Source organism: Notolabrus celidotus, chromosome 7 (genome assembly GCF_009762535.1).
Source record: "Notolabrus celidotus isolate fNotCel1 chromosome 7, fNotCel1.pri, whole genome shotgun sequence".
Classification (NCBI taxonomy): domain Eukaryota; kingdom Metazoa; phylum Chordata; class Actinopteri; order Labriformes; family Labridae; genus Notolabrus; species Notolabrus celidotus.
In genome coordinates this window covers 6,238,871-6,260,321 of record NC_048278.1, presented here as the reverse complement: position 1 = coordinate 6,260,321, position 21,451 = coordinate 6,238,871, and the positions used below count along the sequence as shown (strand labels likewise).

At 39.6% G+C, this 21,451-nt stretch overlaps 2 protein-coding genes across 2 annotated transcripts; both read left to right on the top strand.

Moving 5' to 3' along the window:
* The first annotated feature begins 700 nt into the window (after nt 1-700).
* On the top strand, nt 701-6,026 carry sirt7 (sirtuin 7). Its single transcript, XM_034688412.1, is given in 17 exon segments — nt 701-838; nt 961-1,098; nt 2,967-3,042; nt 3,045-3,073; nt 3,141-3,211; nt 3,308-3,342; nt 3,345-3,379; nt 3,481-3,544; nt 3,547-3,578; nt 3,665-3,727; nt 3,729-3,785; nt 3,788-3,904; nt 4,162-4,204; nt 4,207-4,241; nt 4,320-4,325; nt 4,327-4,427; nt 5,317-6,026. Coding segments are annotated over 17 exon segments (1,212 nt in total). The 5' UTR covers nt 701-733; the 3' UTR covers nt 5,522-6,026.
* A 3,608-nt stretch (nt 6,027-9,634) lies between these two features.
* Nucleotides 9,635-20,369, top strand: pcyt2 (phosphate cytidylyltransferase 2, ethanolamine). Its single transcript, XM_034688959.1, has 12 exons — nt 9,635-9,923; nt 13,862-13,950; nt 14,628-14,789; nt 14,895-15,046; nt 15,301-15,342; nt 15,500-15,638; nt 15,747-15,829; nt 16,066-16,143; nt 16,411-16,476; nt 18,385-18,450; nt 18,837-18,925; nt 19,017-20,369. The coding sequence occupies exons 1-12, from the start codon at nt 9,802-9,804 to the stop codon at nt 19,132-19,134; spliced, it is 1,206 nt and encodes a 401-aa protein (XP_034544850.1). The 5' UTR covers nt 9,635-9,801; the 3' UTR covers nt 19,135-20,369.
* Nucleotides 20,370-21,451: the final 1,082 nt, after the last annotated feature.

Here is a 21,451-nt window from a genome sequence, read left to right as displayed (position 1 = left end):
AAAAGACTTCTTGGTCCAATATTCATCTTCATATTCCCTCAGACATACGCAGCATCCCTTCTTCATTGTCCTGAGAATCCATAAAGAAATTGGTCGCAGGTCATTCAAATACAAACCCCATCCAATTGGAATAATTTACCCCCTTCTCTTAAATCCATCACCTCCATCCACTGCTTTAAATCAAATTTGTTTTATCTTTTAAAAACAAGCTGCTCCTGTTTCTGACGTAAAGGTTTGTCAAGGTTTTGTTTAATGGCGGGGTGCTGGTAGGGTCCAGCAGTGAATAAGGGTGAGGGAGAGCTGTCTGTGTTTGTGTTTGTGTATTTGTGTTTGTTGTGATTTACTGTTTTGTGTGAATTCATTTGCTTTGTGTTTTGCTGGGACCCCCTTGAAAACGAGATGCTGCATATCAAGTGGCTATCCTATAATAAATAAATAAATTCCAAAAATAAGAAATAAAAAATAACTAATCAAATGATATAAATAAATGTTAGTGTAATGATTATAATAATAATGCAGTCCAGGGCTACAAATAAATTATTCCAAATTAAAAGGTAGATTAAAAAAAGTCTTAAGTTTACTTTTTACAACACTTCAGACTCCCAGCAGCAGGGGGCGCTGTGGGGCGTTTAAATTCTTATTTAGACGGACACATCCGTCTCCGCAGTCGTTGATCACTGGAGCTTTAAGCAGTGTTTTGAATCGAGCGTCTTCTCAGCTGATTGTGAACAGGATGGCAGAGGAGGCAGACCCTGGTTTGTCTTTACGCGCGGAGAGGAAAGCTTTGGAAAAAGCCAAAATACTGCAACGAGAGAGCGAGAGGAAGACATTCACACTGGTAAGATGCATCAAATGTTATGTCTCTTCAGCTGGCCGGATAAAGCAAGCCATTCGGGTGAGGTGTCTGAGGCTATGTTGTCTCTGAACCTGTCTGTCTGACTTGTTTCCTGGAACCTGCAGGTTGGACGGGTCTTGAAGAAACCCGAGTCTGAGCGGTCTGAGGAGGAGGCCGCGGTGCTGCTGCTGAACAGAGACACTGTGGACGAGCTCTGCAAGAGACAGGTCCGAAGAAGTGTGCTCAAGAGGAAACAGGAGGAGGTGAGGCCACTAAGTGCTTCATATCAAACATGCCAGCTGGATGGGATCTCATTTGTAGAGACCTATAATTAGATTATGAAGGAATCAGGAAGGTTTCAAGATAATTCAGTGGTGTCTGACTCCAAAAGTACCTCTAATAAAAGTATAAAGACCTGCAAGTCATTTGCACAAATAAAAAGAACAACTAATCATTAACAAAGCCAAACAAGTGCCAAAAAGTTAGTGGAACACATCACCAAAACAAAAAAGCTGCTTTGTGTTCACGAATTGCACTTTATTTACAAGTTAGTAGCACTTTTAAATTATTGATTGTTTCTACACACCGTCTGCATATGCACCATACTATTGAACTTTACTATTTATTTTGATGTGTGCTGCTGACCTCTTGGCCAGGTTGCCCTTGTAAAAGAGGTCTTGAGCTCAATGGGTTCTCATCTGGTTAAATAAAAATAAAAATAAATCAAACTATAGCAGAAGAATAGTGGTGGAATCAGGAATCAGCTCATAAAGCAGAGCTGTCTCTTTGGTCATGCGATAATGTTATGAGGATATTATGTTGTTGTTGTTTTATCATTACCAGTGCCTTCACACTTTTATCAAAGTTGTAACCCAGGCATGTCCATGTAAAGTCCATTTATTTTCAGCCCCAAGCTCTCATCTTAAAATGTGTCATTTATAGCACAGAAATTAATCGCATTCTGAATTATGTGTAAATTTGTAGTTTCTTGCATACAAAGAAAACTAAAGTCAACACAGAAACGTCTCAAAAAGCTTCATATGGACTACTTGTATAAAGCCAAAGCACTGGGAATTCTGCAAGACAACATTAAAGAAGAAACACAAGAACTCTTAAAGATGACAAGTTCTCAAATTAATGTTTTATCATGATCATGAAGTTCAAAAGACACAAGAGGACACAAGACAAGATCAAAATTTTAAAATGGTGTAGAGAAGGCAAAAATTGTTCAGAAAGGAGGAAAATAAATATTTAGTTCTTAAAATGTTGTCTTCCAGCTCAAAAATCTTAAAAAAACATGAAAAACAAGTGTGATGAAGTCCAGAACGTGATCCTGTCATAGAAAAATAACGAGACAGTTTTCTCCACATTGCTTGACCCTACTGAAGAACATTTTTCCTCCAGAAGAAAATAAAGTTTGCTAATATTTACATTGTTTATAGAGAACTGAGGACTACCTAGTTACTGAATTATTGAGAAATGATTGAAAATAACTGTTTGAAAATAGAGATTTCATTTATAACTTTTATGATTACAAAGTGTCAGTAGGAGCCGCTGGCTCTGAGGTATTCTGACAACATCAAGCCTGTAACCTGTTGTAACCTGTAGTAGGTCAAATGTAGCTTAATTTGTGTTGTCATTTTTTTATATTGCAATGAATCATTTTAGCTGTCAGTGGAGTAAAAGTGCAAAGGTGTAATGTCTGTAAATGTTCAGGGTTGCTTTCCACAATTCCTCTTTTGTTTTGTCTTGTGAGGTACCTGCATGGTCACACATTAACTTAAAGTTATATTAAGTTAAAAAAGTTTACTTTTATTTTACTTTATTTACATCCACCAAAAGCTAGAGGCATCAATTTAAAGTCCCAGTAGAAAATGTCATTAGATAGAGGGACCTTTAAGGCTCATAAGTCCACCCAGTCACAGAAATATTCAAACATAAATCAGTGGATCACAAGTAAGAAGCAGTACTTGTTTCGGACAGTGAAAAATATCTGTTACGTTTGTTCTGTGTGTGTTTATATTTGCAGTCAGTATGACCATGAATTAGAAAAGACACGAAGAAGGAAGAACACTCTACAGAAATGTTTGCTCGTGAACATAACACACCTTTTGACTTGTGCATTCTTCAGGTATTTGACGATGCTGATGAGCTGAAAAGTAAAGTCAGGCAGCTGGCTGATGCAGTCAAACAAGCCAAACACCTGGTGGTTACACTGGAGCTGGGATCAGCCGGTATGTCGAGTTTCTTTAGGTCCCTTATACTCTTGAAGTGTTTTCAGGATTGATGATGTTTGTTCTTTCAGGCTGCTTCCATCCCAGACTACAGAGGCCCTAATGGAGTGTGGACACTTTTACAGAAGGGGCGGACAGTCAGGTGAGATCTACTCTTTTTTTGATGTGATAATTGCTTCAGATTTTATTGAAGGAGGTAGACACTCACTGCTGTTCTCTTGTCTCATTCCACAAACAGCTCGTCTGACCTGAGTAAAGCTGAGCCGACTCTCACACCATGAGCATAAAGATGCTGCACAAAGAGAACTGGGTGTGAGTCTGAGATTGGTTATTGTGGTCTGTACTAATGGATGCTTCCTTACTCATACTGATGTTTTCATATGGTGTGTATTTGTGTGGTTGTCTGTTAAGGTGAAGCATGTTGTTTCTCAAAACTGTGATGGACTTCACTTACGTAGCGGACTGTCCAGACAGGCTCGTCTGAGCTTCATGGAAACATGTTTATTGAGGTAAGACACACACATCCTGACTCTTCAAACTCCAGGCACTGACTCTGATGCTGGTCCTTACAAGCTGTTATTAATATTTTCACCAGGTGTGTACGTCCTGTTCTCCGGTCAGGGAGTTTGTGCGTTTATTTGACGTGACAGAGCGGACAATCGCTGCACAGACACGGGACAGGTCGTAGGTGTGGACACTGTGGAGGGGAAACTGAGGGGACACTATCGTGCACTTTGGGGAGCGAGGAACACTGGAGCAACCTCTAAACTGGAAGGGAGCTGCAGAGGCTGCCCAGATGGCCGATGTTATCCTCTGCTTAGGCTCCAGTCTAAAGGTAGAGTTTATAACCAGTGTGCTTGTATCTTTAATGCTGTTCAAGATATGTAATGTTTAATGTTTGTTTACTTTGGATATGGGTTCACTACTTTTTGTTACATAAAGACTGAGCCCTTTATTTTTTTAATATTGATTACAGAGGCTTGTTTTATCAGCTTAACTTTCATATAAACACATTTTGTGAAACACTAGACGACATATTTTATAAGATTTGAGGATTTGTTGCCTCACTAAGCTGTCTTCTCCCTCTTCCAGGTGCTGAAGAAATATGCTTGTCTGTGGTCCATGAACAGACCTGCAAACAACGGCCAAAACTCTACATCGTTAACCTCCAGGTACTTTGATAAGCTTTTACGTTCAAGCTAAGATGCAGGTTTATCTCTGTCTTATCCGTGGATGTGCTTTTGTTCCAGTGGACCTCCGAAGGATGACCTTGCTGTCCTGAAAATGAATGGCAAGTGTGATGAAGTCATGAGGCTCCTAATGGAGGAAATGGGCATTCAGATTCCTGCGTATGACCGGTGAGGATTTTATCTTGTTAGTTTGTCCAACAATCACACAATAAACTTTGAAATCAGCCTCATTTCGATCAAATTAGCTTTTCAAATAGACTGTTCTTGCAGTCAGCCGGATGCATCCCTCATAAACGTCTTTAGACGATCATTAAATAACTGATGAGGATATTTTGAAATCTTAATAAAAACTAAACTAGTTTGCATTCCCAGGAACTACCTCTGTGTTTCAACAGCTGTGTAAACTCCACAAACACTGACACGTTCAGCTGAAGGTCTCCAGTTTACAGGGACACTTTTAAAACCGTAACACCGGGAGAGACGCATTCGTGGTGGGTTTTAGAGAAGACTACTGTTACAAGCTGCTAAATCAAGAGAATCACAGCTTCTTCTTTTGAAAAGGACACACACATACAAAAAAGATAGAACAAATAAAAACTAATGAAAGAAAGAGAAATCAAGAGAATCACAGATGTGTGTGATGTTATTGTGGACGGCAGGCAGAATAAAAACACTGCGGTTAATCTACCAATCAGACACGTTCAGCATTGCTGGCCCTGCAACCCCAAAATCCCGGGACCTTTGAAAGGCACTACCAGCAGGGGCTTTTTTAGGGGCGAGATTATCTACCCCTGAACTAAATTTAGACCCTGGGTCCACTGGTCTAAGCACTCGTAGTTCCAGGGTAAAGTCCCTAGTTTTCGGGGTAAAGTTCCTCCAGTTGGAAAACGCCTTTGGAGGTTGTAGTAAAATATTTCAGACTTGTCCGGCATGGTATATGTTTGAAAGGTCTTGGATTTTAGAGTATCTGAAGTTTTGTGACCCTCTCCAGCTTAAACAAGAAAATAGGTCTGTCTTTGTGACTCTAATTTTGGTGATCTTTCTTCTGTCCCTGCAGAGCTGAGGACCCCATCTTCAGTCTAGCTACACCTCTGCTGCCAGAAGAAGTTGACAGCTGTACTCGTGAGATCATCGCTCCCCTTGATGGGCAGGAGGGTAGCTTAACTGACTGTGGGGAACCAGCAGAGGAAGGCAGAGCAGTTCAGGGAGGCTGGTTTGGACGAGGTTATGGAAAAGGAAGGAAGAAGAAAAAGTCTGCGTAGTCTTAAGGACACAAATCCTGACGTATGTAAATCGATTTATCATAATGAGGTATTCAAACTTCAGTCCCATCATGAGGGTGAAGTGGACTCTGGGTGCTGTTATGCTTTGGTACCACTGAGCCAAATGCAGTTAGTGTGTGTTACATGCAGAAAGCACTTTGTAACATCAACATATTTAGTACAACCTGCAGTTTAAGCTGACAGCCAGACCTAAAGTTGTCTTTGGTTATGAAACCTAAAAGGCCCCTCAGCTAGCTGTGCCAGAGGTGCAGTGTCTAACTCTTCCAAAATACATATTCTGTCTGATTCAGCAAATCACCCTCACAGTCTGAGAGCTGTATGCCATTTGTGTGTGCTGAAGATATAAACAGTGTTTGTGCAGAGCCCTCCAGCAGGGCTCAGAGTGCCAAGTTACAATGTTACAATGTTACAATGTCATTAACAGACGCTTTTATCCAAAGCGACGTACATACGAGAACCAGAACAACACAAGCAAAGATCTAGACAAGAGGAAACAAGATCAGTATGGGTAACAAAGTTCTTCAAGTCCATTTGGGTGCAGGTACTGCCAAGCAGTGTAAAGGCAGAAACATCTACAGTGAAGCAACCAAACCATTTAAGACCTTCCATTATCATCATCAACAATTAACATCACCACAATAATGACCAAAGTACCAAGTGCTGGGTCACTCAAGAGCTGAACACAGATTCCCAGAGTAGAGCAGGAAAGTGCGAGTCAATTGTAGCTGGAAGACATGATCTGCCACTGGGGACAACAGTGGAGAACAGTCTACTGTAGCTAAGTGCATAGTGCTTCCTAAAGAGCTGGGTCTTTAGCTGTCTTTGAAAGTAGAGAGGGACTCTGCAGATCGAATGGAGTTGGCCAGTTTATTCCGCCATTTAGGGGCAACAGAAGAGAAGAGTCGAGCTACTGATTTTGAGGCCTTATGTGCTGGAAGCACTAGGCGCTTTTCAGAGGCTGAGCGTAGCGGGCGAGAAGGGCAGTAGACCTGGATGAGGGGTTCCAGGTAAACTGGAGCGGTTTTGGTTACTGCTTTGTAAGTCATGATTAGAGTTTTGTATATGAAGTTTTGTATCTGAAGTTAAATGTTAAATGTGTTTTTAACAAGTTGTAAACTGGTGCATTACAGTAACTAATTTAAGGCACAACATGCTGCTGGATGTAACAACATCTGGATGTTGGAAACACTGATCTCTGAAGATACTGTTAAGTAGCTCACTGGAGGTGACACGGTGTTTGTTGACTCTAAGAACCTCAGCAGTAACCAATGACCAGATTCTGTTTCTGAGCTGCACAGCTTTGAGATTTAACATGATTCAGCCACTCAGTCTCTACATGGACAGTCTTATTCACATGTTTTACATTTGGCTGAATGTTTTTTTCTTTTTGCATTATTTGTTTTGAATGAATTTGTTTACTTAAATTATTTCCTGAACTAACAGTTTACTGTAGCTGCTCAGGTTTGCAGGCTCTGTAGCACAGCTACTGCTTTGAACCTTTGTTTACTGAAGTTACTGAATTGTCCTACTGTATGTTTACATCCATATCATGGTGCAGAGACTCTGCTGCTATGACTTATTGATTTACAGCAGTGTAAGATTTTTTTTTATATATTTACTTGATTTTGAAGTCCTGTGTTTTTCTTTACTGTTTACTTGAGAAACTGAAAAAAGTGTCTCTCTTAAAGTCTCAGGAAGCTCCAGTGTTGTTAATAATCTCATCATGCTCCATACAATGCCAGATGTTATTAATGCCATGTCAGTCATAATGGGTCAGTGTTTCACATTCGTAATACTCAAACCAGAGGTAATCTGGATGTGAATACATCTTGGATTTTTGTTGTATTTTTCAAAAAAGGTGCTATATTTGTGAGTCAATAAATTGTTTCTGATTTGTATACAGAGCTGTTGTCATCGTACTAGCCACTTGCCATACATCTTGAACTCACATCCCTTTATCCGCGGTGTCTCATGGAGAGATATCGCAGGTCTTTTCTTCCTGTAGTGGTCAGACTATATAACCAATAATATATATATATATATATCCATCCATCCATCCATTATCTTGACCGCTTATCCCGTTAGGTCTCACGGGGGGCTGGAGCCTATCCCAGCTGGCTTCGGGCGGAAGGTAGGGTACACCCTGGACAGATCGCCAACCTATCACATCATCAGGCCACATCATATATATAATTTATTTATTTTTTACCTCTTTAATTTTAATTGCTGATAACTTTTTAATAATTAATATTTTATAGGCTATTGTTTGCTTTATATTTTGTCTACTTTGTTACTGTGACACTTGAATTTCCCCATTGTGGGGCAAGTAAAGGACTTTCTTATCTTATCTTATCTTATCTTTATAGCACACTTCAGTGGACTTTACACACTCCACACACAAAGTACCTGTTGACTTTTTATTGGACACAATGTTTTCAACCATGCAAGAGGAAGTGGGTTTTTTTGGCTTTTATGTTTTCCATTAAAAATAGATCCCTACATGTAATATAAACTATGTGACCAATGAGTTGATATCAAGTGTAGTTTACTTCTCTACATCGAATTGTAGGTCCAAGATCACCTTCAAACTTGTGCATTGAACAAATCACTTCAGTAATTAAAGTTGTGTAGCTACAACTCATTAAAAGTGTTGATTTTTCCAGTTCTGCTTATCAATAGAAAAATAATTATTTAATTTCCAGAGTATGAGATGTAATGCCACAATTTATAAAAAAAAAAAATACCCCATGACTTACTCCATTGTTAAATTCAAGATACCTGGAAATGCATAAACATTTATCCTGGCTACCTGTGGAGGCTAAATTAAAATCCCGTCTTCTGAATATGAATAACACACCACAATTATTTAGTTATAAACTAAAATACTCAGTTTTTTAATCACGAGTATATGACAAGTCAAGTAAGTACCAGTTATCTACTAACTCCATGTCCAAGAACTAATGTTATGACGAGAACTGTTCTTTTTTGAGGTTCCTCTGCCTGGAATCTGCTCCCAACAACATGACACAGTTAACAAAAGATTTTCATTTAAAAAGTCAGTAAAACACATGCTGATTAATTTCTCATAAAAAATGATCTAACCAGTGTTAAAAAAAATTTAATTGATTTTTTCTGCCACATGTTTGTAACAATATTGTTTTGTATCCATTATTTCTGTTGTTTAATGCTACTTACTGTTTATTTGCACAAATACTCCTTTTATTTAGCATACTCATTTTTTACTTTTATGTCTGGCTGCTAATGCATTTATGTTTTATGCATACTGTGTGATTTGAAATGATTGTTTTTCCTATTTTTGTTTTGATGTGTGGACCCCAGGAAGACCACTACGGAAGAGGATTAGGGGCACTGAAAAAGAAAAATAATTAAGATTCAATGTATTTTTTTATTATTATTCTGAGAAAAAAAGTCAGAATTCTGACTTTAATCTCAGAATTCTGACATTTTTCTTAAAATTCTGACTTTAATCTCAGAAAATTCTGACTTTAATCTCAGATTCTGACCATTAAACTCAGAAGTCTAATTTTTTTCTCAGAATTCTGACCATTAAACTGAGACTTCTGATTTTTTCATTTTTTTATCAGAAATCTCACCTTTTTCCTCAATCCTGACTTTAATCTCATAATTCTGACGAAAAAGTCAGAATTCTGAGATTAAAGTCAGAACTGTGAGTTCTGACTTTTTTTCTCAGAATTATAAAAAAATATTGGACCTTAATTATAATTTTTTTCAGTGGCCCTAATCCTCTTCTGTACGACCACACTGTGGAAGCTTATAAAGAATAAAGATTTCACTTAAACAGAAGTAATTGATTAGAGATGAAGTCTTTTATTGCCAATAAATGTCTAGTTTGAAAAAAACTTTGATCTGCAAAATAATTGTTTCAAAGAAAATGTGAAGTTTTTGATGTTTCTTCTCTTTTTTATCCCGTGTTGCATGGTGTTGAGGAGAAAAGTTGGTACCCTCAGGGGAAACACATCCGCCCCATAGACTGTATAAGATCCGCCCTCTATGAGCCCTCCTGCTGCGTGTGTGTTGATTGGCTGTGAGTGATCACGTGACCGGAATGAACCGATGTGACGTAGGGCTGGAGGCGTTGGCCGGGCAGTGTCACTGTTAAACCAAGAAGAAGAAGAAGACGTCCTCTGAATTAATCTTCTAGATAATCTGAGCTGAATAACTCATTTTATAACATTTTTATTCGGGACTTTAAAACACATTTTCGTGAATTTATCGGAATGATTAAAAACGGCCACCACGCCACCGAGGAGCAGCGGGACTCCGGGCGCAGTGATCCGGGGGGAGCGGCATGCAGCCCGGACAAGAGGAAGCGGGTCGTCCGGCTGTGGTGCGACGGCTGGTGAGTGTCTGTCACTGACATGCAGACTGTCGGTGCTACTAGTAAAGAAAACTCCACACTGTAATTCTGCACGCGTCCATTATTCAAATCGAACCAGGAACCAACATTGAACTACAAATGCTAACGCTAATGCTAGCCTCTGTACCAGGCTGTAACTCAGCAACAGGAGTTTCACCATTCTGTCATTCATAATAATCTAATTACAACGCTATAGCTTAATATGCCACCTTATTCCTCTACTCCTTGTTATTATCTCTGATAAAAACCTATGTATTTCTTGTATGCATGACCGCTGCCCAGCCCCAATCATTTAGAGGTTGTAAATACTGCACAGTTATTACATTAGATGTGTGACATATTTATACCAAGAACACACATTTCTCATTTGTATTATCATAGATCCAATGCAGCCATATGTGCTCTTTAGATTTCATGGCACAGGGTGAGTTGGGGACAATATCCTGTCTGTTCCCAGCCTCATAACCTCATAGTGCAGCTGGGGATATGAATAACACTGTGCACTGTGGTGTGTGTGAAACTAGATCCAGAGGGAAGGAGCATGAGAAGAAACCTTTGCAGCTTTATTTTGCTTATAGCATGTTATTACTGCTTTGGTAATGAGGCTTCCTACACATTCAGTGACATGTATTTACTTTCTGTCACAGTGACCCAAACATGAAGGAGCTGGTGGTGAGCAAAGGTCATTTGTTACAGGACTGATTCTGATTTGTAGAGATGGGACGAGTAACTTCATGTCTAAATCATCTGGCTTCAGATTTGATAATCCTAGACACACACACGTAACTCTTCTTGTTTTTTGGCTGCAGAGGGAGGTGGCCGGTCGCTGATAGCTATTTCAACATTACCCATCTCATGTGGTGGTTATAAATAACTAACATAGTGCACATGTTGTTCAGTATTATGTAAAAGCAGCGTGTAAGTGTAGTGGACAGGGCAGGGGTCTCCTCATTTTGGGGGGGGTTAAAGGAGGTCATATTATATGTCACAGGAGGGGGGAAGCAACGGGGGCTGTCTTCAGGCACACTAGCTTGAGTCAAGGAATAATAATAATAATAATAATAATAATAATGATAATACTTTATTTATATAGCACTTTTCAATACATGTAACAATGCTTCCCAGTGGGCAGTAAAAACAAGAAGAAATACAAAGAAAAATTAAGCTTTTTAAATAAAAAAAAAGGTTTAAAAATAAATTAAATTAAAAAATAAATAAGAAGCATACAGACTTATAAAACAGACCCTTAAAATGAGAGTTTAAATAAAATAAAATCGCACAATAAAAGCTTCTCTGTAAAAATGTTTCTTGAGTAATTAAATAAAACATGACTCTGCAGGTCTGATCTCCTCTGATAGGATGCTCCAAAATGTAGGAGCTCTGACTGAAAAACCTCTGTCCCCTTTAGTTTTCAGTCGGGGCCTTGGAATAAGTTAAAAAGCCTTTAATCAACTCGGTCTCAGCAGATGTGTGTCTAACATGAGTCTGGTCCTGCTGGAGGTTTCTGCCTGTTAAAGGATGTTTGTCCTTGCCACTGTAACTTGCTAAATGCTGCAAAGTGCTCTACTCATGGTGGATTAAGATGAGATCAGACTGAGTCCTGTCTGTAAGATGAGCCTGGATCTTATCCTGTCTTGATGTTGGGTCTTTGTTAATAATATAACATAGAGTACGGTCTAGACCAGCTGTGCTTGGAAATAGTCTTCAGATAACGTTTGTTATGATTTGGCGCTATATAAATAAAGATCGACTGATTGATAATAGTTCAGGGAATATGGTTAAAAAATCATAGAATTCAGGAACCAGTTTCAACCTTCACTGAGTCTTCATCAGGACCTAGACCTGGTGCCCTTAATGAGAGATACAGTTGTACAAGACAAGAGGAAACAGCAGCAGATAGCAAATGGGTAAAGATGGGATATCATGAGACAATTCATTTTTCAGCGCTCAAGTTTTTCTGACAGGTTTTCATTGGAGATGCAGGATATTATCGGCAGACTGAACATTTCCACCAATTAGGCGACATAATAATCATCAGCACACAGTGACAGCTTACACGCGCCAACAACCAGCTTAAACATGTCAGCTGTCTGGAAGTAATTTGAAGAATTTGTAGGAAACAGACAGAAAATACTTATTTTCAATGCTTGTGCGTCTCAAGAAGCTTCATCCTGCAGCACCAGGAGTTTCCAAAAGTAAGAAAGTATCGGCACCATTGAATACCTGTCAGCAGCCTTTACTTCAGTCATCCCACTAAGAACTGTAGCAGCAAGGAGCTGAACAAGAACATCACTGAATTCACTGCTCAGTTATTTTAAACTGTGAGCGAAGCATCCAGCTGATCCTGGTCAGGTGAGGTGAGGGATGTAGGGGGATTATGGATGAGAGAGTCCCACTAACGGCTTGGGGTAATGTCATTACTGAGGAGAGGTCCGTCCAGGAAGTGTAGTGACAGGTGAAGTGATTCTAATGAGGCGATCGATTCTGGTATTATTAAACCCATACCTAATGGAGTACACACAGATTAAAGAGTTGAGTGTTTAATCTCTGATGAAGGAGAAAAGAAAGCCAAGGAGAGTCTCTGTCTGCACTTATTTCCTTTCTAGTTATATACTACCTGTGATATCCTGATATTGCAGGATTATAAATGTTATATGAAGCAGCTCTATTTTGATAATTATATTCCTGCTTCTGCACTATGATCAATTAAATTGAACAGTCCTTACATGTTATATTTAATAGGAAACTTCAAACTTCACTAGAAGAAAGTAACATCTATTTTAGGAGCAGAGACAAGATTTATTCTTGGAAATAATAAACCTAGAAATTACGTGACTCCTTTCATTTGTTTGATGTTGTTTTAAACTCTGAATAACTTTCATTTAGAAGAACTCACATCCACTACCTTATAAAAGTTAAACATTAACTGCAGATGTTACTGAGCAGCAGAGAGCAAATAAACATTGGCATATCAAACACAGGTTGTATCTAGTCATAACCTTTCTCTCAGTAACCTTTATCATTATTACCTCTAATCACAAAACTGTGCTTGATGTTGGATCCACAACCAAGCCCACACATACACAGCCTTTATAGAAGTGAATAAAATAAAGATAAGAATATATAAAAACAAGGACTTTTAAAACCTGTCCCCTTTAGTTTTCAGTCGGGGCCTTGGAATAAGTTAAAAGGCCTTTAATCAACACGGTCTCAGCAGATGTGTGTCTAATATGAGTCTGTTCCTGCTGGAGGTTTCTGCCTGTTAAAGGAAGTTTGTCCTTGCCACTGTAACTTGCTAAATGCTGCAAAGGGCTCTACTCATGGTGGATTAAGATGAGATCAGACTGAGTCCTGTTTGTAAAATGGGACTGGATTTTATCCTGTCTTGGTGTTGGGTCTTTGTTAATAATAGAACATAGAGGACGGTCTAGACCTGCTCTGTTTTAAAGCGTCTTAAACTGATTTTTGGAGATATACTTCATGTGTACTTAAATGTCTTTTCCCAAAGTTAATCTACGTTTACTGTCTTCTCTTGTGTACCAAAAGGGTCCTGAAAGTGTTCCTCAGATTTGTTCCTGGAAATAATAAACCTAGAAATGACGTGACTCCTTTCATTTGTTTGATGTTGTATCTCTCAGTAACCTTTATCATTATTACCTCTAATCACAAACTGAGCTTTATGTTGGATCCACTACAAAGCCCACACGTACACAGCCTTTATAGAAGTGAATAAAATAAGATAAGAATAATAAAAACAAGGGTAAAGAAGTGGTTGGTCTATGCCATCCTACAGATGAAAGCTGTTTAAAAGACATTGGATATTGTAACTATTGTTTGTATCTGTTTGGTCCTTGTAAATGTTTTGTCTGAGTGAGTTCGTATCCCTTGCTGATGATATGTGTCCGTCTCTGTCTCCACAGTTATGACATGGTTCACTACGGTCACTCAAACCAGCTACGGCAGGCCAAAGGCATGGGAGATTACCTCATAGCGGGAGTACATACGGACGGTAAGTTTGCCAAACACAAACACACATCCTGTGTGGATACTACTGAGAATCGTATTTTTGAATGAACTGTTATCACACAGCGCTGAATGACAAGTCTGACTCTGTTAAAACAAGAGAACGTACTGTTTCCCTGATCGGATCAAATGAAGACATTACTCCAGAGTTCATCTCGGTTACAGACATGATCATTTCCCCAGTATCAAATATAGAAGTCTCATCTCCCAACACAGATGTCAACTAAACCAAAGAGAAGCAAAACACAACTTTCCATCCTTAGATTAATTATAAAGATTTGACTGTTGTGTTATATTTGTTGTAGTTTGTTGTTTGTCCTACAACAGGACAAGACTTTAGGACAGGGGGATGAGCACACATATTGTTGAGTGTATAGATAAAGAGATAGAAAATTGAAGAAAAAAAAGTATACATTCATGTTCATTCAAAAATTGACGAGGTTTAAAACTCAAGTATCAATAGAAGTCTATCAGTACTGGACTGTATTCATGATGATGGACAACTTAAATCTTATATATTTGTTGTAGTTTGGGACATGTAAGACAAATCTGAGCTGAGCTGAAAGAGAGTTAGTGGAACATCTGCCTCATAAAAAGCATTAAGCAGTAATTTAGGATCATTGATGGATATTAATATTAAAACCCATGTGACTTTTCTTAAAGCTGAAATTTCCAAGCACAAGGGCCCCCCTGTCTTCACTCAGGAAGAACGCTACAAGATGGTGCGGGCCATCAAGTGGGTGGATGAGATAGTGGAGGGAGCGCCGTACGTCACCACGCTGGAGACTCTGGACAAATACAACTGTGACTTCTGTGTGCACGGAGGTGAGCCAGCAGAGGGCAGCTCTCTGACATCCCGTCTGTCGTCATAAGGGCGGAGAGAGAGTTAAGATGTGATCATGGACTGATGTCAATGTTTCTGTTCACTAGACGACATCACGCTGACAGTAGACGGTAAGGACACGTATGCGGAGGTGAAGCGGGAGGGCCGTTACCGGGAATGCAGACGCACACAGGGCGTCTCCACCACTGACCTGGTGGGACGGATGCTCCTCATGACCAAAGCTCATCACAGCAACATGGTGAGTTGAGCTGCTCTTCTACCAAAGGACACTACAGGATGGAAGTGTGGCATGTGATCAGGCAGTGTTGTGCTCTATTTATATCCTCAATCCTTGTAACATGTGTTTGAGGAAGCCTTGATGTTACATGTCAAGTTCTGTAGCTGTTACTAAAGGTGTTGTAGCTCCACTGTAACCCCTGAATGCATCACAATAAATCTTCAATGTCTATGTGTGTGTTGGTCTCACCTTTTTCTCTACAATGATTTCTGCAGGATAATCCAGACTACCAGCAGCACACAGATAACTTTGGGAAAGTGAGTCATGCATTTTTAATTTAAATCTTGTCACTTTAATAAATCGTCATTTTAAAAGGATTCCTCTTAAGTGAACATCTATTACAAAGTCAGACAACTAGCCTTTGTAACGTATTCTCAGTGTGGCTAACACTTTTGTTTCTCTTGTGGGGTCAAGGGTCCTAAAGGCCACAGTCCCTGGACAGGAGTGTCTCAGTTCCTCCAGACGTCTCAGAAGATCATCCAGTTCGCCTCAGGAAAGGAACCTCAGTCCGGAGACACCATAATCTACGTAGCCGGGGCATTTGATCTCTTCCGTATCCTTATCACGCAGAAATAAGCAGAACTATGTCACAATCTTTGTTAGATATCATGTCCTTGCTGAATTTTGCTGTCATGCTTCCTTGACCACTCCCTCCTTGCAGACATCGGCCATGTTGACTTCTTAGAGATGGTTTATAAGCAGGCAGAAAGACCCTACGTCATCGTAGGTCTGCACTTTGACCAGGTACACAAAATTACAGGCACACACTCTCACACACACCTCTGCTAAATATTCACAACAGGGTGAGAAATGTCAGCAGTTTTCAAGAGAAGCATTGAGAACAAGCTAACGTAAGAGAAGCTTAAACAATGAACTCCTTTAACTCTTTGCTGTTAGCCTGAAAAAAGTAGACCAGAAATATATTAAACATCAAAAAGGTAGGAATGTAAAAGAAGTAAAAAATGTATTCTCCATTTCAGGAAGTGAATCGGTACAAGGGGAAGAATTATCCAATCATGAACATCCACGAGAGGACGCTGAGTGTCCTGGCCTGCCGGGTGAGTCCTCGCAGACCTTTAAACATTCAGCACAGTGGGATGGATTTCTCACATGAATGCTCACAGCGCTGAAGCCTGAACTCAACTCTGTCCCCCCCATTCCTGCTGTTCAGCTATCTGAACAAGGATTCTCTGTCTCTGTCCCCCCTGTGTCTTTGTCTTTAAGTTGAAACCACTTGTGAGAATGTTACACAAACCAAACATGTTACACAAGCCTGCAACCACCAGGGTCTAACTTATCTTTGTTCTTGTTTGTTCTCTCTGCAGTATGTGTCAGAGGTGGTGATCGGGGCACCCTATGCAGTGGGCAAAGACCTGCTGGATCACTTTAAGGTGAGTTACCTTCACGACTTCACTTCCTTTCCAGTGTTGTATTATGCATGTTTATCTACCCTTATGTAACCAGGATTTGTCTGTTCAGTTTAAAGTCAAGTCAAGTCAAACTTTATTTATATAGGCAAGGCAAGGTAAGTTTATTTATTAAGCACCATTCACATAAAGAGCAATTCAAAGTGTTTTACAGAGTTAAAAAAACAGAGCAGTAACAATCAACAAAAACATACAGCAAACTTAAAAAATTTAAATTTTATATACGGTCAGTTATGTTTTCTCTCTCTCTCTGTACTTATGTAACTTAACGTACATAGTATACAGTGTTGTTATTTATTTAAATTAGGAGGGATTATTCTAAATAATCAGCCCCCTTTGCTGCTCTGAAGTCCGTAACTTGCAGAGTCTTACTGTCCCTCCGGACACAGAATCACAGCTGGTCTTGTCTTAACCAAAATGAACCCTTAAATCATTCGATTCATCTCAGAACTTCTTCCCAAGGATTAAGACTCACACATTGAATCTTTTCCGTGTCGAGTCACAGCCCGAAGCTGGCTCAGACCTATTGACACCTGTGCAGGGTGCCCGTATATCCAACATTTAATTGTAGATTCAATATCAGGTTAATTCCATAACGCCATACCTTGTCAGAAAATATCCAATTTAAAATATGACATTAAACAAACAGAAGCATGAAAACATAAAATACTTAAAAATCTAAGATCAAGAAAGAAAGAAAGTAAAATTAGTTTAAAAAAAATGTATTTAAAACTCAGTTTGTTAAAAGAAATTAAGAGTTTGTAGTTACAGAAATAAAAACTAAGGTTGTAAGATGAGTTTGCATCCATTTAAGGGATGTAGTAAGCAGCTAAAAAGAGGAATTTAGTCTGTTGGGTCTGTTTTTTCATTGGGAAGGATTATTTTAAATATAGCACATTTTAAAACAACCACAGTTGGACAAAGTGCTGTACAAGCTTAAAAACACAATCAATAAAAACAAATAATAATTTAAAAAGAATAGATATTAAAACGTCTCCCACGTCTGATCTTTGTTTGCCCATGACTCAGCGTTTCTTTAAAGCTGCTGTTGTCTGTAGTTTTTTTATTTGTAGTTCTAGCCATGTAGATGTAGTTTCTTGCTTTTGCTTTACCTTGGAAAGGAGAGTGAATGAGGAAAGACTCTGAAAGAACTCTTGAAGATATAAAACAATAGTGTATAAAGAATTGAAGCCAGCACATTCATATTGTAAGCAAAGTACAACATTACAGTAATACACCCTGAAGTTATAACATGAATAAAATGTCCTCTATTTGTGTTTTTATTCCACAGATGTAAAGCAGGAATTGTCCTCACTGTTAAAGTTGTTTAAATGCACTGTTACTTATTTAAATGTCCCTTACTAAAACATGTGGCGCCCCCTTGTGGAAATAACATCTTTGCTTCATGACATTCAAATCTGCTTTACACTCTACCAACAAATCAATATCAGCCTTTTCTTCTTTGTTTTCATCCTCAGCTGCAAACCTGACACAAATAAGCAACAACACTGCTGCTATATGTTTGTCTCATTGTCTTGATCTGTTGTCGACATGTTGCATTCAAAGTAGCTCCACTTCAAAGTCTGGAAGAGTAATGTTTGTTAATGAACAGCAGCAGATGAGGTTAATTAGTTTGCTTTGGCAGGACTAAGAGCAGACACCAGTTTCAGGAGCTGCATGTGAGAAAAACAGTACAGTGAAGTGAACATAATGCAGATAAAATGCTTTCCAATTTTACATTCCTGTACATGCTGGGTGCTTCAACAGAGTGTGTGTGTGTGTGTGTGTGTGTGTGTGTGTGTGTGTGTGTGTGTGTGTGTGTGTGTGTGTGTGTGTGTGTGTGTGTGTGTGTGTGTGTGTGTAACTGTGCAGGTGGACCTGGTGTGTCATGGCAAGACAGAAGTGTTTCCAGACAAGGACAGCTCAGACCCCTACGCTGTGAGTAGAGATGTTTCTCTGTTCATGTGCAGCACAGCGGCATGACTGAACTGCATTCATATATCACATGAGATTTCAAAGGACGAAAACATGCTGCTGACATGATCTGGTCATGTCGACACTACCTGTGTCCGAGATGAATCCCTGAACCCCATGACCGCTCCGTGAACGCTCATTGACACTCCTGAAGTTGATCCCAAGACTGAGACCAAAGAGTTGACATGACTGTTGATTTTCTGCATGCTGAATAATATCTCACATGTTTGTTATTACTGTCTTCTGTCTTTTTTACATTCCTTTCTTTGGTTGCTTTGTTGATGTCGTTTTTCAGAGGTGAGCTTTTGCCTTAATTCCTTCTAATTAAAACATTTGTGTTCTGTCCTCAGGAGCCTAAGAAGAGGGGAGTATTCAGAACCATCGACAGCGGGAATAATCTCACCACTGATGACATTGTCCAGAGAATCATTGCAAACAGGTCAGAGACTCCCTGTTTTTTAATTTACTCTTTACAAATCCGATTATTTGCATCCTGGGTTGAATACTAATCACCTTCTCCTTCTTCCCAGGCTGCAGTTTGAGGCCAGAAACCAAAAGAAAGAGGCCAAGGAGATGGCGGTGATCGAGGCGATGAAGAGGAAAGAGCAGCAGGATGACAGCGAGGCTGCAGCAGAGGCCGCTCACTAATAACACCCCAGTACTGTTTGTGTGTCTGCTCAGCTTCTCGAGGTGGACTTCAGAGACCCATACGAAGGCGTCCACGTCGGTGTCCACGTCGGTGTCCACGTCGGTGTAGACTGGGCCTGCTTTCACGATAAAGCCAGTTCGTCTTTTAAGTCCACTATGTGCAAAATCCTGTTTGTATGTTTGGTGAAGCAGAGTGCGCGTGAGTGTGTGTGTGTATGTGTGTGTGATACATGCTGCTGTGTTAGCTCCTCTATCTGTGCAGACCTGTCCTGCCTAATGGGATTAGAATAGATCTGCCTGGATAACAACACCTGACACGTATAACGACCTACCCTGCAGAATCCCTTTAAACCTCCACAGTCATCTTTTAAATGTTTTCTTCTTCTGTCCTGTTTTTGTTTGTTTGTTTCCATGAAATCACATACTACCTGTCTCTGTCCACGTGTAGAAATGGAGTTTTTAACAAGCCATAACTTATTGAGCAATTTTAACCTTTGTACGTTTTTGTTTTTAAATTTGAAACTATTAGTTTTGAATGATCAGTCTTATCAGTCATCAGTAAGCTTGAATGTGGTCTATGTTTCACGTTAACAAACATTTATTTGAATTTCTAAAAGCCACTATGATTTTATTACTCCTGAAAAAAACAACATGACTACTCTGCTAAACCTTCTGTGATGCAGTCTGATTATAATTGTAAATTTGTAACTGCCTGAATTTGCACCAAGCTTGTGTGTGTGTGTGTGTGTGTGTGTGTGTGAGAGAGAGAGGGAGAGAGGTTAGTGAGTGTGTGTGCTTGTAAATGACAGTAGTGCCTCGTTCCTGAAGATGGACTGATCTCAGGGCTGTGGCTCACGCTCTGACCAGTGTCTCCAAAGCTGTTTATTAATAATACGTCCTGTCCTCCATTTGCAAACATGTTTCAGAAACTAGAATGACCTCTTTCCTCCTTTTTCAAAGACAATCAAAGAGCTGAAATAGTTGGGACCCAGTTTCATTGTCAAAGTGCTAATGCAAACCTTTTAAATTGTTGAAGCTCACTGTCTGTTTTGTTTCTGTTCCGGGCAAATAAGTAATGGTGCGAGACGGTGAGTGTTTTTCAGTGCGTGTATGGGATGGTGGCAGGCTCAGTAATGAATAACTTTCTTAATATTAAAGTAAGGGATTTTCAACCTCTGAATCACTGTATTACTGTGTGTAGCTATCTTTTAATAAACTGCTCATACTGCAAAGCATCATCTGATGTCTGTTTTACAGCAGGACTGACTGTGTGCAGCTTCATGACAAAGATCTTTGTTGGATCAGCACAATTTCACAGTTCACTGCATCAGTGTAATGAGGCCAGCAGCACAGAAACCACTAAATCCAAGCAGTCCGGGCCCACTCATGGTGCCCTCAGAGTTAAAACAAAAACCTACAGGCCATCGCCTTGTTACAAACACAAAGAGCTTTGAATCCACAGAGCACAGTGCCCCAAAGAAGCTCCAGGAGGAGAGACCTACAAGTCAGCTGAGAGACAGAGCCTCACAGTCTCCTAATAGAGATGCCACACAGATTCATGATTCCTGAGCAATCAGCAGTTTTTATAAAACTCTAAAACACATCCATAGTAGAGAGGCTTCTCTACAGCCCCCTCAAAAAAATATGTTTTAACACTCTGCTGTCAGAACAATGATAAGAGGAAAACAATTATATTGTGCTATTAATGCAGTAGCTCCCAAACTGGGTGTTGTCTCAAGGTAGAGGTTAAAGGTCACCAGCTAGCTTCAGGGATGAAAGAGGAAATAAAGTTTAAAAGTAATTTTCTTCATATTCTTTATTTTGTGACATTTCTACAATTTGTGCCAGTTTTTATAAAAATGGTTATATTAATTAATTAATGCTAATAGACTGTTCCTACTAGCCAGTCCCCCTAGCAGTCTAAGCTTACAGCAGCATAACTTAGAGCCAGCCCTAAATTTAAGCTTTATTAAAAAGGAAAGCACAAGTAGAGAAGGTGTGTGCCTCCCGGACCCTGACCGGCAGATGATTCCAAAGGAGAGGGGTCTGATAACTGAAGGCTCTACCTCCCATACTACTTTTAGAGACTTAAGGTACTATGAGCAGACCTGCATTCTTGGAGCATACTGTTATAGAGGGGTAATAAGGCACTATGAGCTCTTCAAGATACGAAGCTGTCTGACCATTAAGAGCTTTGTAGGTCAGAAGGAGGATTGTAAATTCTATTGTAGATTTTAAGGGGAAACAGTGTAGAGGAGAAAAAGTCTTGAGACTTATTAGGGCAGCCTCACAAAGGGTATTACAATAATCCAAACTA